This window comes from Anomalospiza imberbis, chromosome 6, assembly GCF_031753505.1.
Source record: "Anomalospiza imberbis isolate Cuckoo-Finch-1a 21T00152 chromosome 6, ASM3175350v1, whole genome shotgun sequence".
NCBI classification, from domain to species: Eukaryota; Metazoa; Chordata; class Aves; order Passeriformes; family Viduidae; genus Anomalospiza; species Anomalospiza imberbis.
The window spans coordinates 44,259,485-44,278,576 of record NC_089686.1 but is presented as its reverse complement, the minus strand read 5'-3'; the positions used below and the strand labels follow the sequence as shown (position 1 = coordinate 44,278,576).

The window sequence follows — 19,092 nt, the reverse complement described above, 5'->3', positions numbered from 1 at the left end:
CACAGTATCTAGACCTTTGCAGTAGAAGAAACCAGCTCTAATATGTGTTGTGCTCTTTTATGCACAATCTTTTAGAATTTTTTCTTTTTTCATTAACTGAGGTTTTCTTACCTGGGTTACAATTGAAAAAGGAAAATCATATTTTAACAAGCACAGCTTGAAATTTGGAGCCAAAATCATGAATGGAAAAAATAAAATGAATTTTTCAACTTAATGGTCAGGGGTTTTATTTTATTAACAAACCAGTTTTCTTCATGTTGGAGTCTGTAACAGAGAAAAGATTAATCAAAAGTAATATTCTTCAGAATCACTTGGCAAAGGTATAAGTTATTTTTGCATTTTCAGTTTGCTTGCATGGTGAAGAATTAAAATAAGGAAAACACTGTCTTGTTGATTAGTGTTTAATCAAAGACACCATGCCATTTAACAGATGGGACAGTGATCCTTTTTCCATTCTGTTCTTCCTCTTGAAGCATTTATTTTTCCCAGTGGAAATCTGGACTGACCTAATTCAAAATGGAGGCATTTTGGTTTATGTGAGAGGAGCGAAGGAAGAGGGGGTGTCTCATTTTCCGCTGTGGGAAGGTGAAGGGAAGTTCTCCAATCACTCAGAAGTTGTCTGCTGATAAAGAAGGCAGAGAAAGCACTTGCTTTGTTTCCCCACAGAACACAGAGAGATCTTGCAGCCACTGATGCTTCAAGTTTAGCTCCTAAAATACAAACAGCATCGCTTTAGCAGCTGTTTGCCTGTGGGACTCTAGATAGTGTTTTAGTGTTAGTACAAAATACTTGAAAGATTATAAGCTAAATTGTGACAGCATTCTTTTCAAATTTATTACTTCATCTTATATCTCCACATTCAGCTGAAGTCCAATTTCACCTCAGTCTTGAATTCATCAACGAGGATAAATGCCTGCTTACAAAACATGCAGAATGTGCTTGCTATCACAGTTGATTTCTGTACTGATCCTGCTTACAGGGGCCCAGAATACACTGGTTACCAGCACAGATTTTTGAAAGGAGGCTACATATGCATGACATAAACAAATGTGCTGACAAAGTCGGTGAGGAACCCAGAGCAGACAGGCTGCCACACCAATCAGATACTAAGAATATTGATATACATTGAACATATATTGAAGGGACTGGTAGCCCAGCTGGGCCCTCTGCTGGCTTCTTGTACACTCCCCTGGGAAGCAGAGAAAGCCTTGATGCTGTGCAGACGCTGTTCAGCACTAGCTGAAACACTGGTGTGCTTTCAAACATATGAGCTGCTATGAAGGAAATTAAATCTATCCCAGCCCAAACCAGTGCACCTACAAAGATGAAGTCAGAACAGACCACCTAAAGCTGGTGGAGCAGAGAAGTCCTCCCCTTATAAACAAGTATGGTATTCTCATTTTCCATAAAGTAACTAGAATTGGCATGTTGTTTTCACCACTGGGTAAGTAAATAACTTTCCATGTCCACCATGCAGGGTATTTACATAAGAAATTGTTGATCAAGGTGGCATATTTGAAAGACAACAAGCCAGTGGAGTTCAGAAAATGATACATCTCATCCTGAAGCACACAGTTATCTCGAGATGGATTTGCACCCTAAGTTCCAGTATTGAAGCAGTCTCTCTGATGGAGCTGAGGTAACTGACCAGCTCAGCACAGCTGCCTAAAGGTAGGTGGGCAAAATGAATTTTACTCCTGTTTAAATGTCTTTTGCTGCAGCCTAGAGAGACATTTGCAAGTAAAAAGACAACTTCGCCCCTTCTTACCCTGCCCCAATCCACATTTCTTCACCTACCTGTTCCTAATTCAGATACCAGATACAACCTTTAAAATTCTCAGTACTTTAAAGCCTTCTACTGGCAAAACACTCTTCTTGCCACAGAATACCATCTTTCAACTGAGTTGTCTGTCAAAATGTGTAGTTTTTCAATATTAGGGCTTTGATTATGAAACATTTCCTTATAACCTTCACCAGAGTGTGTATTTACTAACTTCCAAAGACTAGACAAAGCCATTTTGGTTAGCCAAAACCAGATGGAAAAGCAAAAGTCTGTTTTATGTATGTGTGCCTATCTTACTCAACAGTGGAGACAAAGCTTTAGACCACCCATATTCATTTATTTGTTAACACGTGGGTCATGCCAGACTCTGCAGCTACTGATATTAATTTTTTTTGCAATGATATGTTAATGATACCCAGGACATATAGAGAAAAAAACAACTGCAAAAAGAATAAGCATAATTATTCCTGTTTTTATCATGCTGGGAAAGTCTACATTGATACAAGTGTTCATTACAGGAACCCTTATGAAATTTCTGTAGATTTCTAATGAAGAACAGGTAAACTATTTTCACAGTTTTTAATACTCCTTGTTTTTTCTCTGTCTATAAAGCTTATTTGATAAATATTATTAAATTATTCAAGAAAGCTAGTAAGGTACCTGCCTGACAGTCATATTTCTGATTTTTGTCTCTTTTACTTAATTTTCTTTATTCAGTTATTTAGGGAAAATTGATCCTGTAAATTTTCAGTAAGAATTAAACTGCTGTGCGGAAAGAAGGAAAGAAATAAAGAAAAAAATAAACACGCAGAACTAATCTAAAGAAAAACTACCCTGTTTTTTACCTCAGCATTTATATATTTAGAGAATTAAATTTTGAGTAGTTCATTAAATAATGAACTACTTCTACTATTTGTAAAAAGGGAAGAAAGATAATCTTTCAGTGAAGATTGACCTTTAAAGTCAGGCACTGGTGGCTGAAGTTCTGAAGAACAAACCTTTAATCGGTACTTAAAGGTTTCTAGGCAATATATGCAAGTGTGATTTTTTTTTTTTTTTAATAAAGAGGCATTTACACCATCAATCTTTAGAATCTAACCAAGACTCTCAATACAAGTTCTTAGCTGCTTGTGTTTTCAGCAGAGAAAGAAATTGCTAACAAATAGAATCCCTTTCTTGAGACCCCAGTGATCCCTAATTTAGGTACTGATGCACCTGAACTGCAATGATGTCGTCATGAACCTACAAATAGTTTTAATAATAGTAGTCCCAAAATTGGTGTGAAGCATTCTTATTTTAGGGTGTTTTTTGCAAATTAATATAATATCATTGACTAAGAGGGTAATCATTTTACTTTGAGTTGCAGCATACAAAAGTGATCCAGTGGGGGTGACTTGGTAAGTATTAAAATCAATAATTTTTGCCTTATACATGTTTACCTGTGTAAGCAAAAGAAATTAAAAATTAACTGCTGGTTCAAACTCTGTAAAAACAATCCCCAAACCTTCTGATGGCCTTCTTACACTGATAATAAAGAAGTGAAAGTTGATTAAAATACACCCATCAAACGGTATTTCTAAACTTCACAATCGTGTTGAAGTGTTCAACCAAGGAATGATTTTCTGTACTTGAAAAATAAAATAAATATTTCTTTCCCTCATGTAAAAAATGAAATATCCCCAAGTAACTCTTAGGAAACACAGAATGAAGACAACAACCAGAAATAAGGTAACATGTTCCTCTGGTAAGTGTTTCACATTTATTCCTTTTTATCCATAAAAAAAGACATTAAAGAATTAAAGGGGTGTGGATGGGGAAAAGAGAAAGAATAAAATGCAGGCTTTATCTGGATTTACTTGGTAATGCATAATAAACTTGTGTGGTACTTCCAAAGATTACAATCCAAAGGACTTAATGAGATATTGTTTTTTTTCCCTTGAAGAGCTTGCAACTATTTGCTAGTAGTTAATAGAAATCTCTAACTTTCATTGAAAACAAATGAGTCGTCTTCTTGTGGAAGTTCAAATCCTTTGAAGTAATATTGGAAAAGATTCTATATAGTAAACATATCTTTTCCTTGGATAGAAGTGGGAGGAAACACTCAATTTGAAGCCTGCAAATTCATGTTTTGCTACTAGCAGTAACAGAGAGTTTTGCAAATGGCATAGAATCAAGATGTTCATATATCATAGCAGTGCTGCTTCACTAGGATAAAGCTCTAACATTGCTCCGATACCTGAGAAATTTTCCACTTTATAAATACTGCAGAACTCAGAGCCTACAGTTTCTTTGCACAAAAGGCCAAGTAGCTCTGCAAGCAGCCAGATTAAGCCTCTCCTTGATCAAATATTGTGTCAGGTCCATCCACATCCAGGATACCCTGTGCTTTGTCTTTTGAGAGGATAGGTAGAACAAAATAAATTCTCACATTTGTCTTGCAAACAAGGCCTTTGAGTGGGGCTTGTTACTTTTTTTTTAGCTTATTTTCATTTTTTGTGTGTACTCAGAAGTCTTCAAAGTGGTTTTTATTGGAGTGTTTTGGCAGCAGTATCAAAAACCTCTCTGAAATGCCTGTACACGAACACACACAGCACGGGGGAAAACCAGGCAGAATTAGAGATCTGTGTGCACATTCCCACTGCAGTTACAGAGACATGGTGGGATAGCTCACATGACTGGAATGCTGTCATGGATGGCTACATCCCTTCTAGGAAATACAGGCCAGCAGTGTGAGGTGGTGGAACTGCTCTTTATGTGAGAGAACAACTGGGGTGTATAAAGCTCTGCCTCAGGCTGGGTGAAGAACCAGACAAGAGCTCACAGCTAAGAAGTCAACATGTAAGGGACAATGTGGGTGACACCTCTGTGGGTGCTTGCTACAGACCACCCTGTCAGGAAGGGGAAGTCAATGAGGAATTCTTCAGTCAGCCGGAAGGAGCCTCAGTCACAGACTCTGGTGCTCATGAGGAACTTCTGCTACCCTGATCTCTGCTGGAGAAACAACTCATGTGGTCACACGGGAACCCAGGAGGCTCCTGCAGAACACTGATGGTAACGTTTTGACACAGGTGGTGGAGGAGCCATCCAGGAGAGGTGTGCTGCTGGAGAGGTGTACTGACAAACAAGGAAGGACTGGCTGGGGAATCACAGAATCATAAAATCATAGAATCACTTAGGTTGGAAATGACCTCCAGGTTCACCAAGTCCAGTCATTAACCATGTGAATGTTGGGGTCAGCCTTAGACACAGTGCCATGGACTACAGGATCCAGCATGGAGGAAGCCAGGCAATGAATAGGATCACAACCCTTGCCTTCAGGAGAGATACCTTTGGCCTCCTCAAGGATATACTGGGAGGAATCCCATGGGTTAGGGAGCTAGAATGTAAGGATGTCCAAGAGAGCTGGTTAATACTCAAGCATCACTTCCTCCAACCTCAAGACTGGTGCATCTCTATGAATAAGAAATCACACAAAATAGAGCAGAAGACCTGCATGGATAAGCAAAGAGCTTCTGGCAAAACCCAAAAGGAAGAAGAAGTTTACAAAATGCCAAAAAATGGACTGGCTGTTTCCGAGGAATATAGGAATGTTGTCTGAGTATGCAGAGATGTGATGAGGAACACTCAGATCCACTTGGAATTGGGAAAAGGGATGTCAAGGACAATAAGAAAGGTATTCCACCTCATTTTCTCTAACCTGTTTTCAAATTACATGGTAAGCCTGTAAGATGGAATGGGTTATTTCTTATCATAGCAGAAAGAGACTAACTGGGTGCATTTACAGTACAATAATGAAGGCTGCTTATTACCATCCTGCTAACTCTATTTTGTGCTTTAACAAAATAAAAACCAGTAACAAACAAGATAGAGAAGTGTATTTTTTAGCTGAATATCTCTCTTTTAACATTCTGCCGATGTTTTTTTTTACAGTTCAGTGAACTTAATGTAAAAATACTTTTGGAAAATATTTCAGTACTATTCTGTAGCTTCTTTTTGAATTACTGTGAATACATTTCATGTCTGAAATGCCTAGTTGTGAGGCTTTTTGTAATATAAGGTTGCAACATACTTGCTAATGAAGCAACTGGCATGGTGTTCTGTTAAAAAATAAGAGCCATGAAAGCACTGACCTGCTTTCCTGTGGCTTCTCATTTTAGTACACATAATTTGGTAAAGCACTTGTTATTTAGCTCAGGTTGGAATGGACCTCAAAAAATCATCCCTTGTTTAGCACCCTGACCACTTGACTTTAAAACCTCCATGATGGGGACACCACTAAGGCCCTGGGACATTGATTGTTTTCACTGTAAAAAATTCCTCACTTATATCAAAATGAAATCTCTCTGAGTACAGCTTGTGCCCTTTACTTGTTGTCCTCTCCATGTGTGTCCTTGTGAAGAGAGAGCATTCATGCTTTCTGTGGCTGCCTTTTGGGAACTCGAAAACTATGATGAGACTCCCTTGAGCCTTCTCTTCTCCAGGGTGAAAAGACCTAACTCCTTAAGTCTTTCCCCACAGAGCAGGTTCTCCAGCTCTTTGATCACCCTTGTGGCCCTCCTTTGAGCCCTCTCCAATGTCTCTATGTCTTTTATGAATGGTGCACAGTACTGCAGGTGTGGCCTGACAAATGCTGAATAAACTGGGATGATCACAGCTCTGTCTCTGCTAGTTATGCTCCATGGATGCAGCCTAGGATCCAATTTGCCTTCCTTGCTGCAGCAGCACAATCTGCTATCTTATCCACCAGCATTTCCAGGTCCCTTTCATCAAGGCTCCTCCTCAGACAGATGGATTTTAGCCTGTCCTGGGAACTTTGGTTATGCCATCCCAGAGGCATAGCCTGGCACTTGTCTTTGTTAAACTTCATCCTGTTCTTTCTCTCCCACTCTTGCAGCCTGTCCAGCTCTCCCTGTAAGATATCCCTTCTGACATGTTCAATGCACCACCCAGTTTGGTGCCACCACCAGATTTGGTGAAGGCTTTGGGATTTTCAATCCCATCACCCCGACCATTGAGGAGGATGTTAAACAGCATGCAGCCCTATAGGGATTGGGTAGGCAGGAATTCCTCCTGAGGTCTTGCAGGACCAGAAACTCCATTGTGTTTGGTCCGTGTGAGCTTCCCCTGAAGCTGATCAAAGGAGGAGGAAGTCATTGGTGAGTGAGGAATTAAATGGAAAACTAAGCCAAGAACCAGCCTCCTTCAGGCAAGCATCCGAATGCAGAGTTTGGTGAAGGAGCCTGTGCAGCTATAAATCCTGAATCAGCCCTTTGACTCGGGGGTTCCCTCTTGGACTCAGAGAGTCAGAGAAGCTGAGCTCTAACATTAGCAGGAGCTGAGTGCCAAGCTAAGCCCGTACAGGGCTGAGATATTTAAAGCTGCATTTGCTTCTGAGAGAGGCAGTGCCTCTGACCCATCCTTAGACAGGGAGGGGGCAGAGCTCACCAGGAATATTTACTTCAATATGATTGGCTTTATTTTTAAAATATTTTTTTCTTGATTTTGAGCCTTCAGAAGACTCTTTCTGCTAAGTTATAATAAATCTCCTTATTCAGGGTGGAAACACTAATCTCAAAAATTTGAAATTGTTTCCAATGCAGAAAATACAGCAATGTAAGTTACTGGTGTCACTGCACTTTAGTGATCACCTATTAAATTTTGAATAGGATTCAAAATAAACATCTTGAAACTTCTGCAACCAATCTTTTCTAGTTAGCTGGATGATGACACTCCTCCAATTAGTAATTTACTTTCTGTAATTTCATTGTTTCACTGAATTACTCATACATGGGAGATATTTTTTTCTGCTAATTTATCTCCCAAGCCTAGAATTCATTACAATTGCTCATATAATATTAGAGGTTTTGTGTACATACCTGAGAAAGGTCTTAAACAATATGTTTACACTTGATGTTGCCTGGGAAATAGGAAAAAAACTCACTCATTTTTTGTGCAGATGGACATCACTGTGACTGCAGTGTTTTCTAAAATTTGATTTTAATATTCATTGATGGGTTGGTGAAAACAACCCTATTAGACAACTTCAACACAGAAATAGCAGACATGCTTTTTCCTCCTTCATTCATTATCTCTCAGTAATCTCAACTGTGAAGGGAGTCAGACTCCAGACCCTTTGAAAATATAATGCAAAATCCACTTTTATTCAGTGTTTTTCCTACAATACAAGATAGCCATTCTGTGTGGCTTATTTTTTTGCTAATTAAAATTTAAAGGGTCCATCCTGCCTCCTCAATTGTATAAAAGAGACATTTTTATCATTCAAGACATGGTAGAATCCTTAGGATTTACTGTTTGTTCTCAAAATTAAATCTCCAGTGACAAAAATGCAGTGTCCAATTTTATTTCCCAAATCCAGTGTTTCAATACTGTAATTTATTTAATCCATATTACAATTTCCTTAAAAATTCAAAGCTTTTTGCTCTGGCTGCAAACAGTATTCTTCCCTGTTTTTCTTTTAATTATTTTTGAAATGCGGTCACAATCACATCTATAAAATTGCATATACATCTTGCTGTGTGAGACAGCCAATTCTGTCTCTCATGTATCAGAGATGTCAGAGACAGTTTTGTAATCAATGCTTATTGTTCCATTGACTTGAGTGAATTTAGATGAGCTTCATTGTGAGATTATCTGATGATGGACCTCTGGTGAGGATTAGGCATAACCTAACAGCTACTGCAAATTGCATTTAGCCTTTACAATTAAGCAGACATAAATAAATCAACGGAGGAATTAGTACACTGAAGGGTCTCCTCAGTGAAAACAAGCTGTGCAGTCACTGAGATGGCCATTAGTCAAGCTAAGCTAGGAAAGGCAGCCTTCAGACTAATGCTCTTTGTTTTTCTGAGCAGTGAGATTTAAAATTTCTATGGAATAAAAAAAAAAAAAAGACTAATAGCATTCTTGAGAAATAAAATTGTGGGAATGAGAACATCAATTGTAGGAATGACTGATAAAATTATTTAATTGACACTAACAAAAAGATAGATTTAGATAGAAAAGTATGATGGGCAAGTGATGGATTAGGCTTTTCAGTATACAAGAAGGGTTTCTTTTGCCTCTGACTCTAGTGGAGATGAAGAGATCATTTCACTCTAATTTGATAGGAAGGTGCAAATACTGTGGATGAAAAATCAGAGTAAATACTGCAGGTTCAAAAATGTTTCAAATACATTTTATGGGAACATCAAAAATAAAATTAGTCAAAGCTCACAGAATTAACACATTTTTGTAACATTCTTGAATGCAAAATTGGACATCTCTTGATGTAACTTCTTTGGGTTTTTTCAAATAACATAACAAAAGAAAACATTTTGTGGCACAAAGAAGCTTCATGTTTCAAAAATTACTTAGTGGAGGTTAACAGCTGAAAGCTAGGGAATTTCAGTCAAAAGAGCACTTTTGATAAGGTAAAGGACAACAACACTTTGCAAAAATTATATTGCTATTTTCAATTTCTGTCTAATCTGAAAAGTGAGGATCATGCAATAGCTGAGAGAACACCTTCAGCAAATGATAAACAGTATCAAATAAGATCTGCAAAGCTGCCATGTACGTACATCAGCTTTTAAGAATTGCATAAAATAAACTTTATCCCAGCAGTTTTTGCTCAGAGACCCAAAGACAAGGCTAGACTATTGCAAACCCTACTGCATCCAACAAAAGAGGGTAGGAAATAGAAATACAAGGCACAGCTGCTTCTTTTAGCTTGGATTGTGAACATTATGCTACATTAAAGTAAAAAAAAAGTTTGCTTTTAAACTAGTGAATGATGAATGTGTTCAAAAGTTTGCAGAGACTCTAGCAGTTTCTGGAAAAGGAGCTGTAAGTATAACACTCTGTGCAACATCTCTGGTGTTTTCTCATTGAAAGAGCAATGAATTCGAGGGACTTGCATGAAGAAACTAATTTGTCGTAGAGAAAGTGCAATTTGGCAGGGGGGAGAAATGGAACTAATACTGGAATCTCTGCTTTGTAATTCAGTTTTGCACATCCCGATACCATCTGTAACCGCAACTAAGATAAGCGACCTGGCGAACTCCACTGGCTGTAAATGCACGGGCCAGGGCTGGTCTGGTCACTGGAGAGAGCTAAATCCCAGGCTTTTGGATATAAAATATATACCCCTGCAGAAGGGCTGGCTCAGGCACAGAGCGGCAGCAAGCACGGACTCTCAGCAGCTCCTCTGCCTGACGCTGGACAGCGGGCACGACTCAAAGGGATTCCAGGGGCCGCGAGTGAAGCTCGGGGAGCCGCGGTGCTCGGGAGCAGAGCAGAGCGCTTCTCCCAGGTACCTTCTCCCGGGCTGTCCCGTGCCCGAGTCTGTGACGAGTGATGGGCACTCCCTGCCGCGCCCTTGTCCCCCGTGTGCCCCGATCCCGCGGGCGGAGGCGCAGGCACAGGGCAGGGCTGATCGCAGCTCCCGGTCCCGCGTCGTGCTCCCAGGTGCCTCTAATTGGATCGCCGTAATTTCTGCCCTTCCAAAGGCGGCGGGCGGCGAGGGGGCATGGCCCGGGGGGCGGGGGGAGGCGGTGGGCGGCTCTCGGCTCCGCCGGCGCGGCCGCTCCGCAGCGCATAAAGCGCAGCGGGAGCGCGGCGAGGCCGCGGCCATGCAGTGAGAGCCCGCCGTGGGACCGTGGGACCGTGGGACCAGCCCCGCTCCGGCCACGCCACGGGAGCACTGCGAGGGACAGACCGCCCCAGCTCAAGGTACCCGCAGCCCCGGCCCTTCTCCCAGCGGGGACTGGGCTGCCCAGCCCCGGGGAGCCCGTTCGCTCGCACCCACCTCCCACCCAGCCGCCCGCGCCCCGGGGCAGGCAGAGCGTTTACCCCGCTGCGCTTTCTTCCAGATGCACAGGTGCACCGGTGTCCTGTTTCTGTCTCTAATGCTCTGTGCCACCCTCTCGGAAACCCTCGGGCTGGTCTTCTCAGTAAGTATCCGTGTCTCAGCTAGCGAGGAACAGCGAACCTCCCACGGATACACACTGGTCTTAGATACAGGGATTGCAAAGGACACGGCACTCAAAACCATTTCGGGCTATAAACAGTTTGCCGCTTTTTTTTAAAATTTTTTTTCCCCAGCTAAGAATTCGGAGATTTTGAATACTAGCTCTCTTGTAAAAAACCACTATGACTAAGAATGTCTAGTTGCTAGACCAAAATTGAATGGGTGTCCCACCTGCCTCCAAAAGGATGATGTACATATGGACTTCTTTTGTGAAGAGGCTGTCATGTAAACCCAAGCAATAAAAAGAAGCATTGCTCTTTGCTAAGGTGGCTATCAGATGGTAATATAAACTTCAAGTAGAAAGTCGAAATTTCTGCCTCCAAAGTGTGATTTGCAGTCAATCACGTATGTGGTGTGAAACAGTCAAACCACAAGGATGTCAATAGAGACTTAAGGAGGGGGCAAGAGCTCACCATGAATACTTACTTCAATATGATTGGCTTTATTTTTAAATATTTTTTTCTTGATTTTGAGCCTTCAGAAGACTCTTTCTGCTAAGAGAATGTCCTTTTGAGTGTAGGTCGTGCAATAACATACTTGTGGTTTTTTCCTTTAAGGCGAAAGACAAAAGGGGTTGGACTTTGAATAGTGCTGGTTATCTACTTGGGCCACGTAAGTGAGGCACTTCTTTTTTCATTATTTCAAAATGCAAAAATTTGTTATTCGCTTCTCTGAATACAACAATTTTGTCTAAATCTGCAAGACTGAACAAACTCATTTAGAAAAACACTTGTTTAGATGTTTGTTACATGCCTACCATAGAACTGAGGTGTCTGAGAGAACAGCTGCTCTTTTCTAAAGAAGTGTGATGGGAGGCATTATGTCCAGAAACACATCTGCTCACATTTTGTGCTTCTGAACTGTAATTTTCATATGACAAATACGTCACCACAAGAAGTGTCAAAAAACCTTACAGCATCATAGACATCAAGGGCAGAATGACAAAATGTGTACCTCTCCATGTATTTTCAGATTTCATTTTAAAATCTTTTTACAAACTTTCACTTTGACTTTTTACTTGACTTTATAAGACTACATTTTTTTAAAATTAAAGCAAAATAAATTAAAACAGTAACTTGCAAACTCAAGACTGTTAACAGTTCACTATGTGAAAAATCAATATACAAGGTGTTCAAAATACAGGAGTACTGGTTTATGGGTGGAGATAACAAATGCAGGTTGTAAGGAAAGTAATGCAGAATTAAGCTGTCTCAAATGTTTGGCCTTTTGCCATCAATTCTTGTGAATATGGTAACATTCATCACCAATGTTTCTGTGTTTTCAGTCTCAGTAACACATAGACAAATACTACACATACTTACTCTGACACTCTTCATTCTTTTTAGCTAACAATAAGGATACATAAAAAAAGAAAAAAAGTTTAATGCATCTTAAATGTATTAACTGTTTCTGTAAATGTCGGGAAGTATGTTTGCCCAAAGCAGATCTAAGCAAATTGGAAAAAATACTGTGGGGAAATGTGCTTGTCAAACACTTCTATTTTACATCTAAGACTGGATAATAGGAATCATCCTTTGTTGCAGGTCATACTGATCAGCTTTTCCTGAGGTCATATTGATAAGCAGCAGGTCATATTGATAAGCTTTTACTGAGTCAATTAACTCCTCTGATTTTTAATTTATTTATCAGATGCAGTAGATAACCACAGATCATTTAATGACAAGCATGGTTTCACTGGTAAACGTGAAATACCGCCCGATGAGGATATTAAAGCAGGTAATGAAAGTCTGGAAACAAGCATTTTTGATTTGTTTTTTATGTCAAATAATTTATTTACTATTGAACTGACTACTTGGATACAAAACTATTTCTGCATTTCAACAGAAGTCCTAATAAACATATGAAAGGAAGAAAAATTACATTTGGCCACTCAGTGTGATCTTTCTATTGTCATAGATTACAATATCTAAGTGATTAGGAAAATGTATCATAATTTTGTTGCTTTAAATGTGTAATAGGTCATATTGCTTTGAAAAAAACTTTGGTTTTTTTCTCTTTTCATATGTTCAAGTAAGTATTTCAAATGCCACTCTAGCCCCTCCAGAGTTAATTGTTTTTTTGCAAAGGAGTCCATAAAGGTGTCTTCAGTAATGAAGGCTGCAGAAAATACAAAGTCTCAGTATTTCCTATGATTAAGCAAGGTGGCTTATCTTCAATAAAAGATTGAGAACCTGGTCACAACTGCAGTCAAAATGCTTAGATGCTGCAGGTATCAGAATTTAGAAAATGGCAATGAAAAGGGTGCAGCCTTGTTCTGGATTTGTCACCCAAAGCTGGGCCTCTAAAATATATGTCTAGACTCCCTTATGAAGAGAAGCTGACAATTTTTAGGCTTTATTTTGAACACCTATTTCAGGATAAGGTGCAGAAACTTCTAAAAAAAAACTGTTTTATCTCCTAAGGAGACACTAAACCTGCTGCAGGCATCTAAAGTGAGCTGGGATGAATCTCATCCTGAGGCTGATAAAAGTGACCACAGTACCTCCTGAGTGCATTTATCACTGCACTAATGGGGCAAAACAAGGATTTTGGAGCCTATTTTAAATGTAGTTAACACTAAATAAGTCCATAAATAAAGGACATGTGCTTAATTACAATCTCATACATGCATACTTCGTAGAGAGAAGTTTAGTACAATTAATACATTTCCTAATTGTTAACACTCTCTGAAGGACTGTCAGTTCAGTTCTGGCACATTTACAGAGTGGGGGTTTGGAGTTTGTGTGTGGTATTTTTTTGGTGCTGTGCTTTAGTTTTGTTTGTTAGTTTTTAAGGAAAAGAAACCAACCCTGCTGTCTCAAATACCAGGGTTAAAACAATATATGGCCAGTCAAAAACAATGTAAAAATAAGGGATTTGTAATCCAGCAGTAGAGATCACTGTGCAACATGTTGCCATCTGTGCATATCCCAGGTCCCTTACAGGAATACGAATTTATGGATTTATGGAATTCTTGCTGGGTACTGTTGAGCCTCCACAATTGCAGATAAACCCAACCAAACTTGTCAGGATGAGACTTCAAAATTACACAGCTGCCTCTATGAACTTCATTCTCTTCCCTCACCAAATGTTTATTTGAAGGTGAAGTTTATTACAGATTCCTACAATTACAGAGTTCCTACCCAGAGGAGATTTAAATATGTGTATATATATATATATATATATATATATATATATATAATGCATAAGAAATTAATAAGGTAATCAGCAATATAAAATATATATTGCTGATTTGATATTATTAAAATAATAATTTATATCACTAAATTGATATTATTAAAATAAATTTTAATCAAAAATGAAGGATTTCTCCTGATTATTTGCAAAAGCTTCTTAAAATGGCAATATATGTACATATTATTGTATTAATTTGAAAGAGTTCCTGCAGAGGACTCTGCTCTCCTTGAAAGAAATGCTGCAAAATTCAAAAGCTCTCCACATAACCTAGAAAAATTTGTAACCTGTATTAGGGACTTAACACTAGGTCCAGCAAAAAAACCCACAACAAAACTACAACCATCTCTGAGCATAATTAGTCAAGTTACAAGATCAAAATGGTTTGTTTACTGAAATCTGCAAGTTATCCACTATGCAGAATTAAGGTAAATAGCAGAACAATACATAAGTACAATATTTCTGAGTCATGAAGGAAAAATATTTATCCAGTAAATTTCACATGGATAATAAAATCTTGATTAAAATGTGACTAATATAATAATAACGAAAATTCATAACAGGTTAGGTGGGAATAAAAGCCAAGGAAAAATTCAAATAAAAGAGTATTAGTAATGCAAATAATAATAATGTCTCTGTGTGAATTCAAAGACTGGAAAACAAGATTTTTAGGTGCAAGCCTATTAAATGCATCCTTAAATGCTTATTCTCCTTTTACCAGAAACCTTTGTGCGCCCTGCAACCCCCATCAATGTTTTAAATTTGTGCTACAGAGCTCAGTCTGCCTTCTGACCCGTCTGATAATGTTTTCAGTGATGTAATAATGGACTGTTGGATCTGGTACCCACATCTGTGTGCAGAGTTAAAAATCTTGGGCAAATCGTTGCCATTTGTTCTCAATAGAGAGCAGTTCTCCATCCTCCTAAAAATAGCAAGGTGTCTTCCTCCAACTCCCAGATGATATTTTTTTTTCTCTCATTTACAGATGCAGAAAGCATCCTTCTCAAAAGTGCAATAACGAGCACCCATTAGGCCATTAAAATAGCATCAAAAAGCTATTTTCACAAGCTTGAAGACAAGTGTATTGGATTAGATACCTATGTGAAAAACAGCTTTCTGGACTTTCAGAAAATCATCCAGGCCTGGGTTTTGGGCCACAAATCACTCCTATATCACTTGAAAGGCTCATTGGGAACAAAATCAGGCTACATGAACGCACTTTTAACTGCTCCGTAAAGCTGATGAGTTTGTTTTCTCAATTTGAAATTCAACCTATCCCTGCAGGCTCAGGTGGACACAAGGCAGAGAGCTGGGAACAGAGGATAACTCTCTTCTGCAACAGATCTCATAAGGCCTAGAGACCACAACCATTAAGGTGTCAAAGCAGCTGCTATGCAGCAATGGCATACAAAGCTGGGTGACTTTGATTCTGAGAATTGCATTTACCTGCCTCATAGAGGCTTTGCCCTTCAATGAAATGAGGTTTTCCATCAAGGATTTTAAGGAAAAAGGAATTTCAGATATTTTTGGTGTTTTTTTTCCCTCCCAGATTACTCCTAAACTTAGCCACAATGTCTCATATGATGTGTCTTTTGAACCATGCTAACTGTGAGTAACAACCAGCTTGTTCTACAGGGAACCTTGGAAGACCCCTGGCTGATGAAAACATTGTGCGCACAGTAATTGAATTTTTGACTTACTTGCATCTGAAAGGTTAGTGAGTACCTTTTAATCTTTCCCAGTTTATGGTAGAAAGTTTACTGAGGAGGCAAAACTAACCCTTAATGTACACATCTGCTGCAGATTTGAGTGTGCAAGACTTGCACCAGCACCTCTGGCATCACTCTCAGGCACAGAGTGCAGGTGATCCTGAGACATTGCAGCTCAGTGGAGATCTGATGTAGCAGAGTTCTGATAGCATTCCATCACGTGTTAGTGACAAAAGAAACACATCTCCCTTTTTGCACGTATTCTACAATAAAGCTGCACGACAAAATTGCAACAAGACTAAGCTGAATGTGGGCAAACAGCTCAGAATGCTCTGAAGTAAAAACTCTGTACAGCCTCACAGTTGTGACAAGAGTTGAAATGCCGAGCTTACAGCTGATTATCTAAAAATGGTAACTTTACTATGGAATTCAGTGAAGAAGAAATTTATCTGCTTCTGAATTTTCATTAGTTTTGGTTTAAAGAAACCCAAACAAACACAATAGTCAGCTTTTAAAAACCTCTTCAGCTCTTCTTCATTTTGTCTACAAAATGTATAAAACCGTAATAGATAATTGCAAAGAAACCAACAGGTAGAAAGAGTTATTCTGCTGGAAACGTTTGAGGATTTTTTTCTGTCTCAAAAAGTAGACAATTCAATAAATTGGTAACTTCTATGCTCTTACTTTTGTATACAACAAATTATAAGCAACCTTGTGGCAAGTGTATGCTGTGGAACTGTGTGCACATTTGTGTGTTAGTTTCATTATTAAAAGAGACTTTCAACAGATTGGTTCATGTTCTGCATGCCTGGGATGCTTTTTACTCATTGTTTTCTGAATTATTCGTATCCACCCAAGGAAAATAATTCTCATTATTGAAGTTGTGAACCCAGTGTTTACAGAATTGAATTTGCATTTGAAAACAAAACCTCTTTATAGCTAGTCCTAAGGGCCTGAAATAATTCAAGTACGTATTTAAAGTAGATTGTTAGCATATATATTTACTATAGACAAAGTAGTAGTTTGTTTGTTGTACCACTGTGAAGAAAGAGCCTAAAACTCTCCTTTACTCTGCTGGGTGAGCCTAGGAAGTAAAATCAATATTTGGACACAGCAAAAAGGGTGTAAAATAAGCTCAAACACACACCACCTCTGTAGGCTAAAAGCTGCTATATCAGACAAGAAAATAAAAAGCATCTCACAGACCTACAAATTGCTTCTTCCCTGCAACAAATGAGCTTAAAAGGCTCCCTTCTTAGGACAGTGATGACAAACAGTTGTTTTTACTCAGAAAAGGTGGTGGCATTACCATGTCCTCATGAAAAACAAAAAATTAATCTCCAGATCTGGCTTTTTGCAGACATAGTTCTTGTAGTATCAGGTTGCAACATACACAGAATGTTATCACATATTACCTTTTAACAATATTTATTGGAAAGGCTTAGTACAAACTCTTACACAAACCCAGAACTGTAAATTAACTAGGTGAAAAACATATTTTTTAATGACAGAAATCCTTCAACACATTTGCTTAAATGAAACTTTACTACATTAAATACATTGGTTTAGATACGTTCCTTGGTGGGGGAAGGGGGAAAAACCCCACTCATGGGGTTCAGATTCAGGCAATAGTTATTCAGATTAGGTACACATTTTAATCTGCAAGAAAAAGGCAGTATTTTTACTAAGAAGTACCATGGTAATAACTAAAAGTGGCCTTCATCTCTTTCTCTTGGAAATTACTCCCTCCATAAGTGCTTCTCATAAAGAGCAACATGTAGAATGGCAGCTGTAATTAGATAAGATTAAGTCTTATGAGATGCTGGGATCCAGCAATATCAATTGACATAATAAAATTAGTATAATTGTTGTTCTGTCACTGCTGTTTCTAAAATGTTGAAATTGTATCAGGAAGATATTATTGACATTCAAAAGGAAAAACCCCAGTATTTTATAAATTAAAATATGACAAGTTCAAAGATTTGTCTTTTATAGTTGAGAAAAGTATTAAAAAATTATATTACTGAAACTGGATTTCATTACTTAACTGCTAAGATAAATATGCATATTTACGTATGTGTTAATTATCTTTTTTTTCCTGTTTTTCAGAGGTGGGAGCACTTGACAAGCTACCTACACCAGAGGAAATGAACCAGTCTTGAAGAATGCATTTTTATTTTGTTGCAGTGTAGATTTAGACTGAATTCTAAACTAAAGACCAAAATGACCTTAAGTTAAGAAGTATAGTTTGCACTTTTCTGATAAATGGTAAACAGTGTTCTGCCCTCTGGTTGGTTTGTTGGATTATTTTTTGCTTTTTTTTTCCCTTCCCTCCCTCTCCTGCAATGTCATCGTGTATAATTTTGCTTTGGTAAATATTTTCTGTAGGTAAATGATAAAATAAAAATAAAGAGCAACAAAGTTGTTTCATTTTAAAAGTATGTACATACCAGCACACAATGCATCATATAGAAAACCTGGGGTGAATTGTAAGATGACACTGCATCTATACTCTGCAATATTAGAGCATAATAAAACATATACCCATATATATATATATATAGGGTACTTTAAATAACAGAAAAACAACTTCAGAGTGCTGCCATGCAAAATTATTTTAAGTCACAGATCTGTCTATACTTCTGTGCTTCAAGGAAACATTACTTCCTGCTCATATTTCATAGACATGACATTAACTCCTGTGCACAATAAATTTCATATTATTCACCTGTACTACACCAGCCCACTGGCTGGAGCATCCCTTGATGCAATGCAAATTTAAGTGTTCTGTGCAGGTTTACACTAATCTTATGTGTAGGATTCCCACGTCATCGAGAACACTGGGGCTGCAGTCTTAATGAAGAAAAGCCCCTGGCTGCTGCAAGATTAAAAATATACTTCATGAGAGGCTTCATTCTGAGTCCAGCAAAGCACTTGGATCCTTGTTTAAGCCATGCAAAACAGCTTTGATGTGCTGGACAAGGATGCTAGGCCTGCACACAATAAATGTCAGATCAAGACTGAGGAAAGGTTTGAGAGGTTACAGAACCTTCGAAAGGTTTTTCATATTCAGATGACTTTCAGCCTCTGCACAGTGCAATGAAATATCATCCTTTCAAAATGCTGACGTGCACTGGAGTGCACAGACTGACAGAAAATTTGCAGACCTTTATTATCTAATCTGTTTTTCACTTTTAGCATAGCAGAATTCTAAAAGCCAAGCCACTAGTGTGTGCTTTGTACCCACCCAGCTATTCAGGCTGGGCTCTTCCTGTGATAATCACTCAGCCTCTGATCTCATGGCTGATGTTTTCACTTTCCAAAGTGTGAAAATACACTTCTTATCAGATCCAGTGAACTTCTGAGCAAACCCTTCA

General features: G+C 38.6%; 1 protein-coding gene across 1 annotated transcript; it reads left to right on the top strand.

Annotated features, from left to right (window-relative positions):
* Positions 1-10,390: 10,390 nt before the first annotated feature.
* Positions 10,391-18,153, top strand: GAL (galanin and GMAP prepropeptide). Its single transcript, XM_068193807.1, has 6 exons — positions 10,391-10,513; positions 10,654-10,734; positions 11,369-11,423; positions 12,462-12,548; positions 15,642-15,719; positions 17,825-18,153. Exons 2-6 carry the CDS (start codon positions 10,654-10,656, stop codon positions 17,875-17,877), a joined length of 354 nt encoding a protein of 117 aa, XP_068049908.1. The 5' UTR covers positions 10,391-10,513; the 3' UTR covers positions 17,878-18,153.
* Positions 18,154-19,092: the final 939 nt, after the last annotated feature.